Raw genomic sequence first — 24,883 nt, 5'->3', positions numbered from 1 at the left:
CCTCTTCATGTTTCAGAAATGAATTACATATAATGTATATAAACATACATTTTGACTTAATATATGGAAGACTTAGCCAATTTAAAAATTAGTCTACTAGTATTTAAGCCCCTGATGTTTCAGGTGCTATGATAACGACTTGAAATTCAAAGGAGAAAAAACCACATTCATATAGCACTTCAAGATTTACAAAGAGGTTTTTTTTTTATCATATTTATCTTCACAATATAGAGATGAGGTAGATGCTGTTATCATCCCCATTTCACAGATGAAGCAACTGAGGCAGTCAAAAGTTAAGTGACTCACTCAGGATTACATAGCTAGCAAACCTCCAACATGTCACCTTAACTTTTCATGCAGAAACAATCTCTGAGTTAAAAAAGAACTTAACTTGCACATATGTATGTGTATAAAAGATACGTACAAGTAAGATTCTAAGTAACCTTGCAGTAGAAGTTATTAAGAACATGGGAGACAAGGAATGACCTCCTTTAGAAAATGATGTTTGAATTGAATATTGAAGGATCCTATGCATTCCAAGAGTTGGAGCTGAAGAGGAAGTGCATTCCAGATATAGGGGACAACCTAGAGAAATGAGAGATCAAAGCATTGTGGAGAATAACAAGTAACCCAGATTGACTGGGTCGCCTAGAGGAATGTGTACAAAGACTTGAAAGCAGAAAGGAGCTAGGATGTGAAGAATTTTAAATACCAAATAGAGTAATTTATATGTGATCTTAGAAGTAATATGGAGCCATAGGACTAGGGGAGTGACAGTCAGCCTTACATTTAAAAAAAAAAATCACATTGGTAGGTATAAGGAGAATGAATTGAAATTTAGAAAAAAAATTGAAATGAAACTAGATACAAGGCTGTTACAGTAGTCTAGGCAAGCAGTAATGAGGCTCTCAACTACACTGGTTGCTGTGTGAGTGAAAAGAGAGTGTTGATTTTGAGAGATACAAAAGGACAAGATTTGGCAACTCGTTATATGTGTGGGGTGAATGATAGTGAAGAATTGGGTGACATTGAGGTGAGCCTGAGTGACTGGGAGGATGATAGGCTCTGAAGGGAAAGATAATAAATCCTATTCGACAGTTTAGGTTAAGTTGCTTACAAGACATCAAGTTTTAACGAGATAGATTTAATAATCATCAGTATAGAAATGATTATTTAACTGATGAGTGCCAAGGGGGATACCAAGTAAGAGTTTAGAGAGAAAAGAGGAACCAGAATTGAGTATTGACCACTCAGTGTTGGTGGCATGATGATAGAAGAAGCAGTCAGATAGACAAGAGGAGAACCTAGAGAGAGCAGGGTCAGGAAAACTCACTGAGTGGGAAGATCCAGGAAGAGAAGATGATCAGTAGTATCAAATGCCACTAAGAGGTTGAAGGTGATTGAGAAAATAACTTGGCAATTAATCAGTGACTTAGCATTTTCAGTTACATGATAAAGTGTGAGACCAAATTAAGAAGTTTTAGAAGAGATGAGAGAAAGTAGAGGCACCAAATAAAGGATTTCTCAAGTAGTTTGCTTGAGAAAGGGAGGAGAGAGTTCAAGGAAGATAGACAAGAGTTGGTTGCATCTGGTTCAAATTGGTATTGTATAGTATAGGAAAGATTGAGCATATTTTAGGTATAAGATCTGATGAATATCAAAGGTAGACTTATCTAATCTTGGGTGGTATTTGAGAATGGAAAAGTAGATTTATGATTAATAACTTATAAATAGAAACAAGTTATGGTTGTTCTTAAGAGTAATTTTCAAGACATTGCCTAGCAATTAATAAAGATGCTTCCCCAGGTAAATAAGTGAATGTGTTTCATAACCTTTACCACTTCTTTCTTGACCTAATCATGGGAATATTATTTTTTTGCAGACATTTTCCATCAGATTTCAGAGGGCCTTAGCTGCACATGTCCAACACAAGTAGATAAAGTATTAAAACTCTGGTAATAAGTTCAGAGAGGGGAAAGATGGGTATTGGAGGTTCGGGGTGAAGTGTACCAGGGAAACACAAATCAGGAATATTGCTAACTGAAGACATCAAATACCATCTTTAAAGTTAATTTTTACTAGTAGTGCCTCAGTGTTTAATATTTATTGCACATGCTCACATAGTAATCAAGGTCCCTGTTTCAGGCTATATATATCCATCCATTCGCTGTCACTAGGGGAGAAATGCTGCCTCAGGGGTCACATTGGTTGCCAAAGCTGGATTTTCTGCCTCTCACCTGTAAATTGTTCTGCTATGAGAGTCCTGGGCCAGACTTCTTTTCTGTATTTTTATTATATTGTCTATATTAGTGGGCTTAACTTTGACATGGTTAATTTAATTGAAAGTTAAAAGAGAAGGTAATGACTCTTGTGAGGGGGAGAGGAACATGCTACTGAAACAAAGAAACAAAAAGGCACATCTGTTGGGTCTTTTTATCTGAGCTCAGTAGTTACTTTATACATGAGTTGAAGCTATAATGTCATACATAATTTCTTATTGACTTTTGCATATTTTGGCCTCACTTTTAAAGACTTTTTTTCCTAGATACTACACTAAGAAAACTTATCTAAAGTTCTTAGGGCCATTTGAAGAATAACACTAAACAATGCTGATTATTTCAGACATTATGTAATTACTACTTGTATGTTTTATGATATGCTGTAAAAATTTTAAAGTTTGGAAATTCAGATAGCACCTTTATACTTTATACATGATCCTTTTGAAAACCAGTATTAAGACTACTCATCTTTCTGAAATCAACTGACTTTATTAGACATTTTAGGAGTAAATAATTATTGAATAGTTTTGTTTTAAGGAGTTATTACAAAAGCTATAAGTTGACTTACTTTGCAAAGATTTATTCATTTAAGGGACTATCTAAACAAAGCAGAATAAGAAATAACTTTTTTTTTAATACCAGAGGAGAATTTAAAACGAAGGTAATAAAATTGACTAAAAACTACCTTGAGAAGCATTCTACCCATTTTTATACATAGGTATAATTATTTCTATTTCAAACCTTTCTTGGGAAAGAGGTTACAAGATGTAGCTTTCAGAAAATCATCACAGTGTTACACTAGAAGACTAAAGTAAAATTAAGACAATAACTATACCTAGCTAACTTCATCTTTCAACAGTTCTTAGTTGGAAAAACAATAGCTGGTTGTTTTTCATTTTCTTAGAATCTGACAGATAGTACTTTAAAACATTTATTAAAGTGACTTGTTTTTCTCCTGTGGCCAAATATTCTTTTGTTTTCACCTAACTTTTCTTCATGCACTTTTATTTTTCAGCAGTGATAGTGAACCTATGGCACAAGTGCCAAAGATGGCACACAGAGCACTCTTTGTGGACACATGGTGCCCCCCCCCCATTTGTTACTAGAAAGGCAGAGAGACTTGGATAGAGCTGCTCCCCCTTCTCTCCACCATACCTGATGATATTTTTTCATGTCCCCTGCCCCCTCTGCCCAGCAGCCCAATGGGAGTACTTTCTCCTTCCCCTTTGTGGGGTACGGGGAGGGGAGGCACAGCACTAAATTTTAGGGATGGGGTGGGACAAGGCCCAGCACTCCATCTCTAAAATGTTCACTATCACTATTATAAGGCAACAGAGAAGGAACCACACTAGATGGGAAGAATTGAAGATGGGGCGGGGGCAGGGCGGAGTAATAGAGGTAGTAGTCTACTAGAGAAAAGGTGGAGGAAGGCATGAGATCAAGGGTATATATTTATCTTTCACAAGGAGAAGGGTAACCTTTTTTCCTTAGAGAGCAAGGGAGATTATGAGAAATGATTTTCAGATATGATTCTTTTCATCCTTTTATATATGTGATTAAGTAGCTTTATTTGTTCTAGTAATCCCATTCCATCCTGTTCTCCTCTAAAATATTTCTCTCATTTATTTTTTTTAAACCCTTACCTTCCATCTTGGAATCAATATTGGTAAAATATAGTAGAATCAGTGGAGTAGAATCAGTATTGGTTCCAAGACAGGAGAGTGACTAGGCAATCAGGGTTAAGTGACTTGCTCAGGGTCATAAAGATAGGAAGCATCTGAGATCAGATTTGAACCTAGAACCTTCCATCTCTAGTCCTGGCTCTCAATACACTGAGCCACCTAACTGCCTCTCACTAAAACTCTCCCTCTCTAGTGACTCATTTGCTACTGCCTACAGACATATCCATGTTTCTCCCATCCTGAAAAATCCATACTTGATCCTTCTGTCCATGGTAACTATTGTCCTATATCTATCATTTCTCTTTTTGGTAACCAGACTCCATGAAAAGGCCATCTATACTAGGTGCCTCAAATTTCTCTTCTCACTCTCTTCTTAACCCTTTACAATCTTGCTTTTTACTTTATTGTTCTACCAAAATTGTTCTCCCCGAATGGTGTCATTGCAAAATCCAATGGCACATTATCAGTCTCCATTCTCCTTAATCCTTCTGCAACATTTGACACTGTTAATCTCTCATCATGTCCTTTTCCAGCACATCACTTTCCTAGTTTTTTTTTCTTTACCAGTCTGACTACTCCTTTATTTCCTTTGCTGAATCCTTTTCCAGATCATAACTTCTAACCTTAAGAGTCCCTTAGGATTCTGTCCTGAGTTCTCTTCTCCTGTGTTATTTCACTTGATGATCTCATCAGTTTTCTTGGATTTAATTGCCATTTTTATACCAATGATTCTCAAATCCACCTTTCCTGCCCCCAATATCTCTATGGATCTCTAACTTCACACCTACAACAGATTTTCAGACATCTCAAACTGCATGCCCATTAAATACCTTAAATGCAATATGTCCAAAAGAGAACTCATTATCTTTTTCCCTATGCTCTCCTCCCTCCTACCTTCCCCTTCCCATTACTGTAATAAGCAACACTATACTTCCCTTCCTCAGGCTCAATACCTAGGAATCATCCTACATTCCTTACTACTCCTCAACCCTCATAGCCAAGCTCTTGCCAAAGCCTGTTGATTTCTCATTTGCAACATCTCTCAAATAGAACCTTTCTTACCTCTGATAGTAGTACCTTTTGAGTCGAGGTCTTCATTACCTCATGTCTTAATGATTATAATAACCTGATGGTGGGTCTGTGTGCCTCAAGTCTCTCTCCATTTCAAACTATTCTCTATTCAACCAAAGCATTTTCCTAATTTTCTTAAAATGCAAATCTGATTATTTTACCCCTCAGTGGCTTCCTATTGCTCCAAGAGCAAATACAAAATACCCTGTTCGGTATTCTAAGCCCTTTATGACTTAGTTCTTTCCAGTCTTTCTTTCCAGTCTTCTTATACCTTACTAACCAGAATATACTTTGATCCATTGACACTGGCTTTCTGACACTTTTACAAATAAACATTCAATCTCTCAACTTCAAGCATTTTATTCAGCTGTTCTTCATGGTTGGAATGATCTCCCTCCTCTACTGTCAAGTCCCAGTGTTAGACACTAGACAAAAGGTTTGGAACTGTTGTGATGAGTGAGATATCAAATTGATTAGGGAGAAGTAGAAAGATTGTTTTGTTTCATTTAGGCCCAGTTGAGAAAAATTCATGATAAAACCATTCTGGACTTTCGTGACTTATCTCTGTTCAACAGGAACTGCTTAGGTGTGGAAGAAGATAGTAGGGGTAATCTGGGGTTAGATTTTGGCAAGGCATGATTGGTGATAGGATAAGGAGACAAGGGATTAGAGAGCAAAGAATAATGTAAAGTTAATTCATGAAAGTATTAAATTGGGATGGATGGAGAGGTTAAAGCAGGAGTAGTAGTCTGTGAAAGCACTGGGGAGTGAAGAAACTGAATATCATGATGAGGACAAAAAAATGCCTTTTAAGGCATAGGGATATGTTCAATGATTAGAAGATAATGTTAAAGAAGTTCTTGAACATGGAAGTAGAACACAAGGGCCACAGCAAGATTAAGAGAATAATATGATTTTCAATATTTTAAAAATACTTTAAGTTTGACAAGCTCTATGATCATTCCTCTATGTAGCTGAGAGGAAGTTAAGAGATGAGGGACTGAGAAATCTGGGTATGTAAGTAAGTGAATATCAGTATTTCAAAGTTCCCTAGTATAAGGATGGGATCTGGAATGGATAGGAAGACTGCCAGACAAAGACTGAACAGGAAGGAGAGATTGTGTCTTGAGGACCAATAGATATTGGCCAGCAAGATCTTAATTGTATGATTGACATGTATAGAGTGATCCTCAAAGGAGGAGAAATTGATGAGTGATGGTAGGAGAGGGGAAACTCAGAATTAGCAATAAGTAAGGAAAAAAGAGTATTTTGACTCCCCAACCAGGATGAATGAGTTGAAGGCATAAAAGAATACTGGAGAGATTGGCCACAAATATAATGCCATTCAGAGGGAACCAGCTCTTAGTGAGTGTCAGAATATGCAAGAAGTATAAAAGGGAGACATCAAAATGAAAAGAAATTAAATTATTCAATGTGTAAACCTTAAAATTTCTTAGACTTATGAATGTTGGAAATTTCACCATTGGAAAATTTCATACTTGGAAAAAATGTCCTACTGATAGTAAGAACTCTATTGGAATGTGAACCCCTTTGGCATGGGAGGATCCTTCTCCTCCCTACCTAAGACTACTTTAGGACAGAAACCTTTTGCTAAACAATGGAAAGGGCTTTGACCTATGCTTAAGCATAGAACAGGAAGTTCTTTGAGTCATGATTGATTTTAGAATTAATACAATAGAGATACTTGGAATGACAGAACCAGGTCTTGGAAAATACAATCTCCACCCTACTCAGAGTAAAAGGATTTAGGAAGGGCTGCAGCAAAGGATCAAGATTTAATTATTTGAGAATATGACCTTCAACAGACATGTGCAAAGCCACAGAGCTCTGGGCGGTCCTGGGTTAAACTAGAGCCACCATTGGCATAGGGAAGACATGGACAGTGATTGGTAGATGTGAGAACTGAGGGGAGGGAACTTAGATGGTGTCCTTAAAGATAGCGGGGTCTGAGGACTGGGGGGTTCGAGAGGTTTTGCTCTGAGAGTTTGTGCTCTGAGAAGTTTTGCTCTGAAGGAGGCTGGAGGTGGAGGTCCCTGAGACTGTTTCTCCATTTTGGTCACGTGAGTGATAGGGACTGATCTCTTTTCTTTGCCACAGCTATCTAAGGGCTTGGACCTTTTGGCTCAGCCTAAACAGAGGGGGTATTTAAGCCCTATTCCCTTTTCTCCCCCTTCTCTCTCTCTCTCTCTCTCTCTCTCTCTCTCTCTCTCTCTCTCTCTCTCTCTCTCTCTCTCTCTCTCATACCTTTCTTCCTCCTGTTTGTAATTAAAAACTCCATAAAAGGTTGACTGCTGACTTGAGTTTTCATTTAGGAATTACATAGCTGAATTCCTTGACGACCTTAAATTAATATATATCAGTCTTTTAAAGTGATTTCCTTGTCACAAATGGAAATTCCATAGGACACAATAGAAAAGTTGGGCAAATGTATAGTGGAAAATTAGGGTAGGGTAGAGTCAAAAAGCATTCATTAAGCCTTCCTTATTTGCCAGGCAGTGTGCTAAGTGCCCAAAGAAAGGTAAATACATAGTCCGTGCCCTGCAGGAGTTGATAGTGGTATTGGCGCGTGAGGTTTATTCTTTGGTAATTAGGGTTTCAATATCACTGAGACAGAGAAAATAAGAGAAGCATTAGTATGCTAGCCATTACAGAATTAGTCCAGGCAAAGCATCTGTGAATTGAAGAGTATCTTCAGTTGAAGATTATCTTCAGTTGAAGATAGTTGATTACAAAGTTCAAAGTGTTTCCTGAATAAAGGCTTATTAATATTTCAGCATAGTCCTCAACTGAGCTGGGCTGTGATAGTATTGTATCCCAAGGCACCTGTAGTCCTGGCCTCCTGGCAGGTGTTAAGATTAAAATTTGGGCCAAACTGTGGTAGGTAAAGTTTCTCTCTGCTGAAGTATTATATTTTTATGAGGTTTATTTAAAGATTAAGAAATAGAGAAAATACAAAATAAGAAAGGCACATGCCTAGGCCCAGAGAGCCCATTCACAGCCACTCACATCTTGCCTGCTAGGTGGAGAGCTGCATCTGCTTGGAGGTGTAAGTAGGAGGGGGCTGGTAGGCTTTACAACTAGTTTAAATAGAAATTTTTGATCTCACCCAGATGAGGATCTCAGTGAGATTACAAAGCATTGTGAGAAGTGGTCAAGGACTTCTGGGGATTGGAGTGCGGGGTTCAAATCTCCATTTTTACAATTCTCCATATGATCATTTGGGAAGAAGGACTTCCCCAAAGGATCATGAAAACATAATCAATTTAAAGATTACAATAATTTGAGGATAAGAAAAAAATAACAAAACCATTAATTGCTAGACGCATTGACAAAAAGCCAGTTAGGGGGCAGTCCCCTTTGGCATGAAAGTATACATACAAATAAATGTTCAATCAACTACACCTAAAGTTCATTCTTGATCTTCTTGTGCAGCTTGTGGTCTGGAGGCTTCTTTATGATGTCTTCTCCAACAGTTCAGTTTCTGGATTCAGAGAGGTAGCATCTTTCTTTACCTAAAATTCTTCTTAAAAGGAATTTAAACTTTGCAATTTAAATAATATTTTTTAAATTTCCCCATGTTGAGGGTGATTTAAAAACACAGGGATCACTTAGGAATGCATGGCTGAGGTATGAGGTATATGAATCAATTGGTAAGAGAAATTAAAAAGGCATCAGAAAAATCCAAAAGAAAAAAATTTCTGGATGAAAATATAGACTATTAAAGTCTTATGTGTAAAAATTCTAAGTAAAGGAAAAGTAAATCTATATCAGGTCCTTGAGTCAGGGCCCAATTAAAATGATCTAAGCAATGATGCATTTACCCAGTCAGTAGCCAGGACTACAGAAAGTTACCACTCTAGGAAAGACAGAAAAGGGACCAGATTATAGAAGCCATGTAGGAGTCAAGTTTTTGGGGATACTCATCTGTAAGTATTTTCAGAGTGAGTGTGGACACAAGGAAAGCCTATGTCGTAACAAATGTTAAACATAGTAACCTCGAGTCTTCACACTAGGTTCAAGACCTTTGCATTGGCTTGCAAGTGCATCAATCCATCCTGGATTGGTTTATCTTTGGCCCTATGCAATGGCTCTTGTGTATATCTTGTCCTGGAATCAGACAGAATTATTAAGTAAAGTCCCATAAATTTTTTAAAATTAGTGGCGTCATTTTTATAGTCTCTAGCTTTTGGGGCATGCATTAGCAAATGTATCTTAAACTTATATTACTGCAAAATAAAAAAGTTAAAGAAAATCTTAATGCTGGTGACATGTGCCTCAAATATAAAAAGGAGAGAAAAAATAAAAAAACTGAAATAGTATATTGCACATGCAAGAAAAATATAATAAAAGAGTTTTAAAAATTCAAGAATGTAGCTTATAACGATTGACACACTGTGTCGGCTAAGAAAATATAGAATGCAAGGCTGTCTCACCAAAAATGAGATCCATTTCCTCTTCATATCTGGCCATGATCCACTGTGATTATGAGCAAATAAATGTTACAAGGTTTTTTTTTTTTAATAAAGAACAATATTACAAATATGTAGATATCAATATCCCCAAAATTCTCAATAGCCCAATTAATTACAATAGCAAACAAACACACTATCATATTTCACATAAGTTGCTGTATGGCATTTTTAAAAGCCTATGAACTAATGGATATTTGTCACAATTTTTTACAAACATAGCAAATCTTTCAACCTTGGTAATAAACATATTTTTAAACAAAGTAAAACTTATGTTGGGTTTAGAACACCATCAAGATATCTAGATATCATTCTGGTGGAGGTAAAATAAGCTGAAGAGTTATAAATGAGAAGTGCTCCTTTTTTTGGAGGCTTTTTGGGGATACAGATGCCCTGAGATTAACTGCCCAACTTCCATTCACATATTTAGAAATGCGGGAAGGGTTGGGGTTATAATTTTATTTCACTTTAGCTACTAGAATGGGCCTTACACCTCATGTTAGGGGCAGGCAAAGTAACCAGAGATTGTTAAAAAATTTTAAAAATCATGTCTAAAAACCTTAAAATCAATTGCGATATTTAGCACATTAAATTTTCCAAAGGTTGTTATAAAATTGTAACCAGTTCTGATGAAGTCCATCTATCCTCTATGTGACAATTTACAAAGTCAAAAATAGAAAAGCTGTGTTTTCATATGTGGGCTTATTCAATAATATTTGTTCAGAATGGTTATAGGGGAAAAGCAACAGAATATAACAGTAGTTAAAACCCAGTATATTAAAATGAACAGTATAACAGAATAATATTGAATGCAGTAATATATGAACTTAAAATCACAAAGTTAAATCTTAAACAAAACAAACAACAAAATGCAATAGAATACAGAGATTTTTATAAACCATTGAAGTCTGAAATGCCTTAAAAATATAACCTCCAGTCTCTTTAAAGTTCCTTGGGTTTTTATCCATTTAGATGCCTATTGTCAGAAGGCAGAAGATTGGTAAGGGGTAGGCAATGGAGGTTAAGCGACCCACCCAGGGACACACAGCTGGGAAGTGTCTGAGGCCAGATTTCAACTGAGGACCTCCTGTCTCTAGGCCTGGCTCTCAGTCAACTGAGTCACCCAGCTGCCTCCCCAAAGTTGATTAAAGAGTTGTAGCGAGCTGAATTTTTCTCCTGAAATGCAGGTGAAGTCAATAAAAGGATCAATGCAATTAAAAGATATCCTTGTAAAATATCCATGCTTTTAAGTTCCTGTTTGGAAAAGTCACTTTCTTCTTTCCCTTTTCTTTCTCTCCTCCTACGATCCCTTGCCCCCAGTCCACGTGGAATTTGGGCCAATCTGTGGTAGGTAAAGTTTCTCTGTGCTAGAAGTATTATATTTTTATGAGGTTTATTTAAAGATTAAGAAATAGAGAAAATACAAAATAAGAAAAGCACGTACCTAGGCCCAGAGAGCCCATTCACAATCACTCACATCTTGCCTTCTAGGTGGAGAGCCGCATCTGCTTGGAGGCAGAAGTAGGAAGGGGGCCGGTAGGCTTTACAACCAGTTTAAATAGAAAATTTTGATCTCGCCCAGGTGATGATCTCAGTGAGATTACAAAGCATTCTGGGAAGTGGCCAAGGACTTCTGGGGATTGGAGTCCAGGGTTCAAATCTCCATTTTTACACAGGCAAGAAAAGTAAGTCCTGGTCTTTCAGAATACTAAAGAGAAGTGAGGAATGTTATGTCACAAGATTAACAAGACAGTAAACTTTGTGTTTACTATATACTAGGCATCAAAGATAAAAAGATAGAATGGAAGCTTCTTGAAGTCAGGAATTATTTTGCTTTTGTCTTTTTATCCCCAACACAGAGTAAATGTTTATTGGATTATATTGTTCAATATGATTCCAATATTTCTCTCAAAAGAACTTTTGAATGGTCAAGGAGATACCCAGAAACCATGCTATTTGAACTAGAGAGGGTTAGCATGAAAAAGGAAACATCTAAGTAAAGAGTATGTCACAGCTGTATTTAAGTATTTGTAGATTTGACTCATGAGAGGTGTTTAGATTTATTTTTCTTCTTACCAGAAGGCAAAAATTAGAGCAAGGTAGGAGTTGGAGGGAACTATTGAGGGAAGGAAGTTTCAAGGAAGCAGTTTTTGCCCTGGTATAAGGAAAAATACCCTAATACCATATTATCCAAAAATGGAATGGGCTGCCTTGGAAGGTAATACTTTACCTCTCATTAGAAATCTTTAAAAAAAAAAGGCTAGGTGATTGTGTATTAGGTATGTTATAGAAAATCAGTCATTCACAAGTATTTATTTATGTCCCTATTATGTGTCAAACACCTAGGCTGTAGAGATATACACACGAAGACATAATCCCTATTTGGACAGCACTTACACTTGAATGGGAGAGACAAATATATTTTACAATATACACAACATAAATATAAATTCAAGAATTGCAAATATAGAAAAGGAAATTAAATACAGGTAGTTTGGAAAGGAGGGCACTAGAATTTAGGAGAGTCGGGATAGGTTTCATACAGAAGATAGAGTTTGACTTGAATCTTAAAGGAAGAGAGGGATTCCATGAACTAAAAGGAGAGAGAGATCACTCCAGAATCAGAGGGCAAGTATAAAGACAAACATGTGGAAAGATAGTGTTATAACTAAAGAACAAAGAGCCAATTAGCTGGATTACAAAGATTAATTTATTCAACCATTAATGGGGTTGAATAAATTGGTTGGGGCCAAGACATGTAAGGCTTTAACAGCTAAGAAGAGATGCTTATATTTTATCTTACAGGCAATAGGGAACCTCTGGAGCTGATTGAGTTGGTGAATTACATGGCCAGATTTATACTTAAGGAAAAACGTGACTACCATTTGTAAAATGTACTATAGAAGAACGAAACTTGAAGAAGGGATATCATATAGGAGTCATGTAATAATCTAAGCAAGAAGTGATGATAGTCTAAACTAAAGTTGGAATTCAGGAATAAAAAGGGTCAGATGGAAGCAATGTTAAGAAGGTAGAAAGGGCAACATTTGGCAATTGATTGAATCTGTGAGGTAAAGGAGAGTAAGGAGTCCAGGATACTGAGCTTATGAATCCTGGAAATTGGAAGGATAGTACCTTCAACAGAAAGAGAGAAAGAAATTTAGAAGAGGGCAAGGCTTTAAAGGAAAGATAATTAGTTAAGGTTTGGGCATGTTGAGTTTGCAATGTTTCCAGGATATACAATTGGAAATGTCTCCACGTAGACAGATAATTTGGAAATTATTCCAACATTGGTATCTAGTTGTTCCCTATTTATCAAGAATCATCAGTCTCAATTTTTGTGATATTTTAGTTCTCACCATGTCCAGAACTTTTCAACTTTCTTCTTAGTGCTCTTTTGACCTCTTTATGATGATTCCTTTATGTTGACTAAATATCTTTATGACATAGTCATGACTATAGTTGCCTTTATTTTTATGTTTTCCGTTTTTCAGAATTTAGCCTTATGAGGAGATTGGTTTGAAGCTTCTGAAGTTGGACACCATCTTTTCATTTTTACTGTTTCTTTTAATCTGCTCTTAATTTTTTTTATCTTTGTTCTAATTTGCTGATGATCTAATTATGCAAAAATAATTCCAAAATGACTCCAATATTAGTAATTAGTTATTCCCTAATATAAAGTCAGATTCATTATTAATGTTAGTATTATTTGGTAATTGCTATCATGCCATTCTTTGAAAAAAGTTTTTAATATATAAGCATAAGACATCTTTAATTCTTAATCCTAAACTTATCTATTTTTCATCTACCTTTCTTCAATGTTACCAAGTACTATTTATGGATTTTCTCTTACAGAAAACATTCTCAAAAATTTTAATAGAATTTTCTCTAATTTATCTAATAAAACAGAATTTGCTACATAGGCTGCAGTTACTTTTTATATACACTTACCAGGAGTACTTTAAGATGAGGTTACAAAGTAAACTATTAAATGATATTTCTTGCCACCTTAAGCATCTGATAAAAACTTGCTAATTACTTGTCAGAGGCAACTTTATACGCCATTCTTCTGTTTAGCTACAATTTCCTTGTCTTATGGTTTCCTTCAATATGAAGGAATATATAATTGGGAATGGTACATTTTCTCCAACACTATAACTGCTTGTTGGTTATCGAATCTTATAGGCTGCCATGACTAAAGTTTATTCTGTAAATATATATATATATATATATATACATATATCTCTTAATTTTTATTTACCTTAAAATTTAGTGCATTAGTACAAATTAATGCATAGTATTTTCAGTGAATAATTGTTAGATATGTCTATCACAGTCCAACATTCTTTTTTAAATAATTAAAACTGATAGTAATAAAAATAATTGTGAAATATATATTTTCTGATTTGAACCTCACATATAACCTCATGAGATAGGTACCACAACTATAATTTCCATTTACAGATAAGGAAACTGAAGGTGATGGAGGGTAAGGGTAGGTGACTTATCTAGGGTCAGAGAAGTAGTTGTCAGAAGTAGGTTTTGTCAGATTCTCTGTGGTGCTATTTACTGAAGGTTTTGATAGAGTCTTTCATGGGAATAGTTGAATTGGAGTATTTAAAATCATTGTTTAAAATAGTTATGTGAATATTTAACCTATATTAAAAGTTATTTTTTATACTATTTTTAAAATTTTACATGCAAAAACTAAGTGTATATTTTTCTTTTTTTTTTAACCTTTACCTTCTGTTTTAGAATGCATACTGTGTATTTGCTTCTAAGGCAGAGGAGCAGGAAGGACTAGGCAATGGGGATCAAGTGACTTGTCCAGGGTTACACAGCTAGGAAGTGTCTGAGGCCAGATTTGAGCTCAGGACCTCCCTTCTCTGGACCTGGCTCTCAATTCACATTCACTGAGCTACCCAGCTGCCCCCATATTTTTCTTTTTAAAAAAAGGATTTCATCAAAAATTAAAACATTACTTTGAAGCAAACTAATATAGAAAGCAATGTATTTTAAAATATAGATATTATTTTGGCATAATATTGACAAGACAAGTCACATATATGTATATTATTTACTCTTTAAAATGTATAATCCTAGGATTAAATTAGCAATCCTATTTTAACTCTTGGTTTGTTGCCATGGAAATGAGTCTGATGTAGGCTATTTAATATTGTGACTTCATCATCTTAAACAGGAGAAGATGAATTGTAAGCATAAGCACACATATTTTTGATGGTTATGAAAGGTACATGGATGCTTTTATATTAAGAGTGAGACCAGTTTATGTAATTTTTAAGACAATGTTTAGTGTAAGATAAAATAAATTTCATTTCACTCTGTGGTTTGAATTTCACACCTCTATTGCTTGTTTAATTCTCTAGGACTTTGATCAACATTCCAAGGAAGAACTCAACGCTAAGAACAGTAGCTCCATAAGCACTGAATGCATCAAACCAGGAACAATGGATCTGAAATTCAGCAACTCCAGGAAATATGTTTCTATCAGTGTCTCTTCCAAAGCCCAAGCTATGTCACCACACATCAAGTCAATAGATGACATTGTAGTACTTGGCATAAATCTCAGCAAATTTAACAAACCCACGCAGTTTTTCATATGTGTTACAGGAGTTTTTGTATTTTATCTAATCTATGGATATTTACAGGTAAAGAAAAAAAATAACCACATTTTCATTTATTTCTTCTGTATTGATACCACTTATTTTTATTGGATAGTATATATATGTATATGCTACAAATATGCATGTGTGTGTAGATGTTCAGTTTTACTGATAGTAAATCCAAGATAAACATTTTTTTATGTCTACATTTTACATCAGTTTTGCTGCTATTTCTAATAGGATGAGTTAATTTTACAATTCAAGAAAAGGAACATAATTATCATAAAGAATGAACCATATTTTGTATTTATTATTATTAGTAAGAGAAAATGTTATAAAATTTAATTGTAAGTAGACTACTTTATAATGTTCAAACTTCCTTTAAAGATATGGAAAGTTAAAGTAAATGTAAGTAAGGAGGTTGGCATATTTGAGTTTGTGCCCTGAGGAGTTTCCAAAACATTATTATTAATTAACAAGCCAGTCAACAAATTAGGAACTACTATGTGCCTGCCACTGTACTGTTCTAAGTCTTACGAATAAAAAGAAAAACAAAAAACAGATACCATTCACCAAAGAATTTGTAATTTAATGGGAGAGAACATTCAAACAACTGTACAAACATGTTATAAAAAGAATAAATCAGAAATAAACAGAGGGAAGGCACTAGAATTAAACTAGGAAAAACTTCCTGTAGAAAGTAGGGTTTTAACTAAGAATTGAAGAAAGCTGGGGAATCCAGAAGGCAAAGAGGAGGAGGGAGAATATTTCAGGTGTGAAGGACAGCCAGTGAAAATGTCTGGAGCCAAAAGATGATGGAGTATCTTGCTCAGTGAACAAGAAGGATGCCATTGTCATGAGATTAAAGGATACCTGGAGTATAAGGTGTGAGACTAGAAAGAATGGGGGAAGGAAGTCACCAAACAGGATTTTATATTTGATCCTAGATATGATTGGGAGCCACTGGAATTCACTGAATGAAGAGTGACATGACTGGACCTCTACTTTTAGAAAAAACACTGGCAATTTGGTGGAATAGGAAATTTGTGTCAAGCAAACCAATCAGCAGGCTATTGAAATAGTCCAGGTACAAGATGATGGGGGCCACTATCAGAATGGGGCCCATGTCAGATGAGAAAAGGGAGAATATTTGAGAGATGTTACAAAAGTAAAATAGACTGGCCTTGGCACTAGATTATGTATACAGGGTATGAAAGAGTCTAGGATGACACCTAGGTTGTAAACCTTGTATTCTCATAATAAAAAAGTTTGGAAGGGGGAGTGGTCAGGATTTGGTAAGGAAATTAATGAATTCAGCTTTGGACATAATGAATTTAAGACTACAGGACATCCAGTTGGAGATGTGAGATTGAAAATAAGTGAAGAAGCTGGGCCTAAATAAGTAGATTTAAAGAATCAATAGCATATTGCAGATAATTGAATACATCAAAACTGATGTGCCAAGTGAAATTGTATAAAAGGAAGAATGAAGAGGGCTTAGAACAGTGTAGTAAATTTATCTACATGGTGATCTAGCACAAAAGACTGATAAGCACTTACTCACTACCAGCTTTCACAAGCACTATGTTAATCACTAAAGATACAAAGATCAGAAAAATAATCTCTAACCTGAAGAATCTTATTCTTTATTAGAGAAAACAAGCTATTTATAAATAAGCAGATTAAAATAAATGCAAAGTAAATTTAAGAAGACCTTAATAGATTGAGGCACTAGAGGTGGTCATGAAAGGATTCCTATAGAAAGTAATATTTGAGCAGGTTTTTAAAAAGGGGAGGAATTCAAAGAGGTAGAATGCTGTATGAAATTGGTCAGCTGGTCCATGCAAAGGACCAAAGAGTGAGTGTCTTGTCACAGCAAAATATTTTTCTAACCTACCTTCTTAATCCTTAAGTTTTAAATTCTATTAATTTCACCATATTAAAAGGTATATCTATTGAAGAATAAAGAGAATATCATTAAAATAACCTTAGGAAAAGTTCATTTATATGTCCCATTCAAAGCCTCCTTTTTTAGTATTTCTCATATGCTTATTAAAATATACAGAACAAGAAGTTTTGATTAAAATTGACATTTAAAAGACTGCTATTATTAGAAAAAAATACATAAATAGCTTGCTATTAGTTTATGGTTGCATAATTTAAATTCCTTTTTGAGGACATTTTAACTACAAAGTCCCATTTTTACATAATGAGTTATTACATTTTTGAAGAAGAACAGAAATTGGCAATTTGAACAATTTTATTGAGGAACCATTTATTTAAAGTAACAAATATAAATAAAAAATAGCCATTTTCCTTTACCGCTTTAAATAGCATGCACAAAATTCAATGGAAGTAACTTAAAATGTTTGTAATCATAATTCAAACTATTTTTCCATTTTCATTTTTGAAATCCATATTCTTATATAAATAATATTCTTCATTTAAAGTAAAACTCTACATCTTTACTAATGATAAATAAGATAGGTTAGTTATACATAGTGATAGTGATATTTTATTTTGAATGCCAAACCATACTTTTGAGAGCTATGATTTCAGTTTATGTTCTTTCATCCAAAAGAAACCAAGACATTGTACAGATTGATGTGTACAAAAGAATTAATAGTTCCTTTGACAGTAATGCCAAAGGGCACTTTAAAATATGTTTAATAAAATTAAAGAATATAAAACTCAGAATTTTCTTGTTTAGTTTTTGTTTTGAAACAAAAGACTCTTTAATTCTCTTATTTGACTTCTTTTTTATTTCAAGCATATTTTTATTCATTTTAGGGTAATTTAAATCTTCAAAGATTCATATTTGTTAAACTTATTTCAACAGCAAAATCTCATTCTTGTAGAGGAATTTGTAAGCATAGAGTCTGGTTCAAGAAGTTTGAATTATAGAATTGTTTTAAAAATTAATTTTTAAATTTTGTCATAATAACTGTTTTGATCATGAGGAGACATGTCTAAATTTTTCACATATACATTATGAGCTTCTAAAAGTGCTTTAAAACAGCTTATTCAAGCTGGTTGAATTTTCTCCTTCCAAGGGGAATTATTTATGCTATTTGTTTAATATACAAATATTTATAAAGGCAAACTAAATCTCATTGCACATCTAAAATACTTCAATTCTCTGTTACTGGAATTCAAATCAATTAGATTTTACAGAATTCACATTTAGAAAGATACAGTTTGAGAATAATTGAGTTGAACTAATTAAGTGTCTTTTTAGGAAGTATAACAAGCTTGAGCTCACATTTATATTCTAATAAATCTAAAATAAAAAATGTTAAATCCATATCTTGGAATTTCAGAATAAAGTACCCCCTGGTTATCATTTTGGCAATTCTTTCAATTTCAGTAATCAGGTAATATTAATCCTTCAGAGGAGGCTTATCTGAGTATCAACTAACATCAGTTCCATAGAGAGTAGCTTCCTACAATATTCCTGCTGCTTTCTCTAGAGTAGGTGTCAGAGTTTATGTTTGAATGGGCTTATTAATCTGAGTTACCTGTAGAAAAAAATCTTATAGTCTCCTTTATTTGTGTTGTCACTTATTTTCTTTTATCTTTGCTTTTTTAATCTTATATCTTGAGTTGCTAGTATTTTAATTGTTTTAGGGTATTCATATTTAAACCTAATAATTTTATGTTTCTTGACAGGAGCTGATATTTTCAATGGAGGGGTTTAAGCCCTTTGGCTGGTACCTTACTTTAGTTCAATTTGGATTTTACTCTGTATTTGGACTAATAGAACTTCAGCTTATTCAGGACAAAAGGAGAAGGTATGATTTTTCCCTAGTTCAATTATGGATAAAATTTGATTTTGTTTCAGATAGTCTTAAAAGTATTTTGCATATTTGATTTGATACCCAATAATAGAAGATAAAAATTTTAATAGTTATAAACTTCAGTGATGATAGTTAGCTTTTAATTCCCTACTTTTCTATACTAATGAAACACTTTTTCAATTCTGTTGTCATTTCACTTCTTAATTTATTTGTTCTTCAATAATTTTCATAGAAATTAGTTAAGAGAATAAAATTTTTTTAGTTGCATATCTCTAATGAATATAAAAATAGAGCTAGAGTTTGACCAACAATTCATTTTGCTTTCTTAAAAAAAAATAACAATCTGTATATCTAAAGTAAAAACAAAATTTATGTTTTCAAGTTTTTCTTGATTGCTTTATTACTAGCATAATTTTATAACTATAATCATTCATGCAAATATGGAGTTGTAACTGACATAGTTAATTTATACTTTATTACTAATATAACTAGATATATCACTTAATAAATATTAGGAGAGCAGCTTTTTTCACTAGATCCTTTTTTCTTCCAAAATTATCCTTGTTTTAACTATCATGGTAGGAAATGGATTGTAGCAGTGATTATCAATATTCTTCAAATTTGTAGTGTTTTTTGTTGATTCCATATTTTAAAATCCCAAGCTCCCATATATTATTAGGGTTGATCTGAAGTTGATGAAGTGAAAATATATTACAGGTATTTTTAAGATAGTTTCAAAAATTTCTGCCCTTTTGCTTTCCATTTCTGATTGTAAAACACCATGGTATTGCTTTTTTCTCCCTTCAAAGGGTAAGAAAAAATTCTCATAGAGAATTAAATAGAGATGCTACTACTAATATTTGGAGGATAAGTTTGAAACCCATTGATTTCCTGATTGCTCATGAAATAGGAGGTAGCTGGTCCAGTTTTATTAAATAAAACATGATATGTTGAAACCTGTATGGTGAAAATCATTCTATTTCAGGTTTTAACACTTAAATTGACAAAAGAACCAATGTAACTAATTTTAGCCTTACAAATATCATTCAAAGGACTTTAAGACTTAATTTTGATAACCTTCAAATATCATCCATTTGGTTACTCACGTCCACATTGCCCAGAAAAAAAAAAAAAAAATATATATATATATATATATATTTTGGAATGTGAACTTTTGATGTCAAGATTTCAGTATAAGTGAAAAAATAGGGTATTTTTTTGGGGAGAGGAATTCATAAACTTTTTAAACAAAATAACTGCAATAGTGTACTAAAATTTTTCATTAACTGTTTCTGCAACATATGTTTTGTGGCTAAAGTATAAAACTCTTCAAAGTAGAACTTACCAGCATTTCCCTAAGTATTTGTAAAATAAGGATATTATACAATTTTAGGTATTTGTTTCTTAATTTTTTATTAAATCTGATGCTGTTCTTTGAAACAATAATATTATTTATGAATACTGTTTGTTATTTGCTTTCCTTTAACTTTCTTGTTATCCCATTTTGAAATATTTTATTATTCATCACTTTGACCAAGAGAGGCAAGAAAGAGAAGAAAGCAAAACAATCCCTTTTTATAGTTAAATATTCAGTGAAGAGTTTGAAAATATTTGCAAATTAGATTTCATGACTAAATATTTTATTAATTTATTTCACTACTTCATATCCCTTTTCGCATGTATAACTGAGAGCTGGTTATATTTTGTATTCTATTTTTCAATTTAGTTACTTTAGAAATGTAATTGCTCAACAAAAAATCATATATTCTTTAATAAAGGACATTTGTTAAGTCAATATAGGCTTTTTAAAAAGTTTCAACTAAAACATCATTTTCCCAAGAATTGAGAATTTATGAAAGCAAATGAATTGCCATATACTTTATTTTATGGGTGCTATTTGCCAATGTATAGGTCAAAAATGTTGAATTAGATGGTTTGATTATACTAATAAAATCTTGGGACTTTGATTTTCTAATTCCATATTTATTAATTCTTGGCAAAAATATTCTCTGAATCTATACATGTTCTATATCTGAAATAAACCCAAGTGAAGTTTAAAAGTAAATTATTAGAATGTTTATTTGGTTTTGCATCAACCACAATAGAACAAAAGAAATTAGAGTGACTTGAGTCATTTTTTTTCTGCACTTTGTTACATAGTTTGTGTGTGTGTATATATGTATATATATATATATATATATATATATATATATATATATATATATATAAACAAAGGTACTCTTTGTCTCCTGAAGAATAAAGCATATTTCAAGTAAATTAATTTCCTGTTTTGCTATTTATGAAACCATATTCATAAGCAATTTTTCATTAATGTTTTATTTTAAAATTAAAGTGAAAATTATTTTTTCTCAACATACATCCACAAAGTGATTCAAAGATAAAAGAATTGTAACATTAGGTTAAAAAATCTCTAGCTTAATAAATGATACTTTTCTAGCAATTCTAAGCAAAAATTAGAAAATTATTTACTAAAGCATTTTCCTTTCATGAATATCTTGAGTTGTCTCATTATTAATTTGGCCCCCAATCTTCATTTTAATGTTAATTGTGTTCCACAGGATACCAGGAAAAACCTATATGATAATAGCTTTTCTAACCGTGGGTACTATGGGTTTGTCAAACACTTCCCTAGGCTACCTGAATTACCCCACCCAAGTCATCTTCAAGTGCTGCAAATTGATTCCAGTTATGCTAGGAGGAGTTTTTATTCAAGGTAATGATTGATTTTTAATATTCCTTAAAGCTAATTAAAGATTGTCCATTACAGTTTTTTTTAATAGCATCTAACACTAGGAAAAGCATTTCTCTGCCATTAAAAAGTAGTAAGTGCTCATTTTCAATCATTAAATTATAACTAGTATATTACAAAACTAACAAAGATTAAAACAAAATATGATTGTATACTTTGTTCTCTGAAGTATTTGACATATCTCTTGAAATGCTTAACCTAGATGCAGGAAGAGTATTAGGGTTTATCTCGTTTTTCCTAAATTTAAAAATTCCTTTGGTGGTGGTATGTTTTTTGTTAAATTATATGAGAGAATTTATATTCATTGTCTTGACTTTTAGTTTTTGCTGATTATTTTTAAAACACTCTTTGACAAGGAAAGCCAATTACCAAACAAATAAGAATGGCTCAGAATTGAAATTTAGAAGAATGCAATCAGACTGACTCCTTTCATTCTCTTGCTTTTGAACAATTCCTTTTTATTCTTCTCTTAAGTAATATTGTATTTATTTGCATTTTTTCAAGTTGGTAGTAAAAAGAAGAGAGATTAGGAGAGACTTCTACTCTTTCAGTTAAAGGATAATAAATGGAGTCAAAACTATTTTATCTTTCCTGATGGATTGGGGACATCTCATGAATGTTCAGAATACATTCCTATTTTCTTTTGAAATTCACCACTCTTTAGCAAAACCTTGAAGACACTATGTAAACCTTACTTATCCTATCCTGTATTCCTTCACCCTCCCTCTCTCAGTGATTCCCCCTCCTTGATGCTAAAAATGGACAAGATACATACATAAGCAAAGAATTAGCCCACCATGCATGTTGGGAGCTAAGATCACCAGTAAAGGACTCTCAGCTTGCCCAAACCATCCAAACATACAAAACTAAAAAATAAAGCACCTCCAAACAAAGGAAAGCAGCCTACATAGTATATCAAAAGATTTATGTGGAAAATTTTATTAAATGCAAAGCAAAAGCTATAGTAAGTATGTATGCATACAGCAGGCTTGTCTGATATTTATGAACTCTTGTTCCATATAGGAAAGCGTTATAATATTGCAGATGTGTCCGCTGCAGTGTGTATGAGTCTCGGCCTAATATGGTTTACTCTGGCTGACAGTACAGTTGCACCAAATTTCAACTTGACAGGTAAAGAAATTCTTACTTCTTAATCATTTTTGCCTTTGCATAACAAGACTTCTTTACATTTTATAAGAAATTTAGTTAATGGCCTGATACAAGTTCAGAACAATAATCCACATGATTCTGATATAAGCTTGTCATATGCTCTGTATGAAGACTTAGATTAGGAAGATCATTGGAAATAATGTAATTCTTTCAGTGGCCTTTGGATTCTGATCCCATGTGAGCCATAGTCTTGCCTCATGATCCTTGATATTTCTGTAGAACTTTAAAGTTTGTAAATCATTTTCCATACATTATCTCATTTGAACTGAACAAGAATCTTGCAAGGTAGTTACCAAGGGTAGGTATCATCTCCATTGTTCAGAGGAGAAAGTTGACCTCAGAAGTCCAGTGACTTTGTCACTTAGCTACTTAGTGTTGTGGATTCAAGCTGAGGTCATTCTGACTCCTCCTCCAGCAACCAGTACATTACATGCTGCCCATAACTATTGATTATATAATCAGTTACTTTTTATAGGTGGGAGTGGCTGTTTTTGTGTGTTCATGCATAAACAGAGAATAACTAGAAACAAATACAAAGGTACTGTTATGGTACTGATTTCCTTTCCTCTCTTGATTTAATACAAATTCTTTAAATGTGCACTTTGTCAAGGACATGTCTATTTATATCTTACTAGTTTGCCTAAGAATGCGAAAATATATTAGAAGATTAAATAGAGTAAAAATGCCTTGCTATCTCATACATATAATAAAACTTAAATGCATTTAGAATTTTCATCAGATGAATGATTTTTCCTTTATTATGTATGCTATGTGTGGAATTCAGTAAATTGGGCTTATAATTTCTTTTAAAAGAATTAGGAATGAATACTATTTTATTTAGTTTTTTAGTCATTTCTGACTCTTCATGACCTGATTTTGGAGTTTTCTTCACAAATACATTGAAGTGGTTTGCCATATCCTTGTATAGTTCATTTTACAGATGTGGAAACTGAGGTAAATAGGGTTAAGTACCTTGCCCTAAGTGATATAGCTAATAAGTGTCTGAGGCCAGATTTGAACTCGAGAAGATGATTCTTCCTGACTTCAGGGCTGGCACTCTATCCACTGGGCCACTTAGCTGCAATAGATAGATAGATAGATAGATAGATAGATAGATAGATAGATAGATAGATAGATAGATAGATAGATAGATAGATAGATAGATAGATAGATAGATAATATATCACTATTCTGAATACCTATTTAGAAACAGATCTTTTGTTATTTACATATGTATGTGTGTATATATATATGTGTGTAAATGTATATACACATAGATATACATATACTTTTTAAGAAAACATATATCTTTTTTCCTAAAAGTGATAATCTCCAAAATCTCATTTGGGTTTTAAGAATGATATAAAATAATTCAAATGTCATTTTGTATTAATTTGGGCATTTTATTATATTTTTGTTGCCTTTAAAGGAAAGCATTGAATGTTAGATTTTTGCTAATAGAATGTATGAAACATCTTTCCCATAAATGCTAGAACTTTGGCCTCAAAAATTTATATACCTGGCAGGAATAAGAGTTCACAGCCAAGGCTGCTCACAGAACCCCAAAAGAAAAAGGATGGATTGATAATATAGCTACATTTAAGCATCATGGCCTCGTTGTGGGAATCATGTGTGGGAGTCTGGTAATGAGTGATTGAATATGAAGGCCATTGTAGCCCTGAAGAGAGAGAGTTAGCCTGTCAGGGAGATTAGCAGCTAGAGAAAAGAGAGTGAGATAAGGAGTACAGGAAAGATTGGAGCCAGCCTGCCCAAGAAGGACCGAACAGAAGAATCAAGGCACCATGACTGGGGGCTAAGATCTTCCTTTATTATGACAAACCAAAAGACTTTTATAGAGAGTAAAATATCAAGCATTACAACATTCTTAGGGGGTAGTACTTTCTCACAGGATAATGTTTATGAAAATGACTTCACACATGTACCTTAACAAGGTTGCTATTACAGGCATAAGTTGAGAAACTGATTGCTAATCTGTTCTT

General features: G+C 33.5%; 1 protein-coding gene across 8 annotated transcripts in view; it reads left to right on the top strand.

Annotated features, from left to right (window-relative positions):
- Positions 1 to 24,883, top strand: part of SLC35B3 (solute carrier family 35 member B3) — a 50,408-nt gene that overhangs the window by 3,757 nt on the left and 21,768 nt on the right. For 4 of the 8 annotated variants that reach the window (XM_007487982.3, XM_056823403.1, XM_007487980.3 and 1 more), the window contains exons 2-5: positions 14,910 to 15,191; positions 18,816 to 18,937; positions 21,523 to 21,677; positions 22,737 to 22,844. In XM_007487982.3, coding sequence (XP_007488044.2) covers positions 14,991 to 15,191; positions 18,816 to 18,937; positions 21,523 to 21,677; positions 22,737 to 22,844 — 586 coding nt within the window. In that variant the 5' untranslated portion in view covers positions 14,910 to 14,990. The other 4 variants (XM_056823404.1, XM_056823405.1, XM_007487983.3 and 1 more) reach the window with 4 other exon arrangements.

Source organism: Monodelphis domestica, chromosome 3 (assembly GCF_027887165.1).
Source record: "Monodelphis domestica isolate mMonDom1 chromosome 3, mMonDom1.pri, whole genome shotgun sequence".
In the NCBI taxonomy this organism is placed as follows: domain Eukaryota; kingdom Metazoa; phylum Chordata; class Mammalia; order Didelphimorphia; family Didelphidae; genus Monodelphis; species Monodelphis domestica.
Note: the sequence above shows the minus strand (reverse complement) of the source record. Positions and strands in the feature narration are given on the sequence as shown.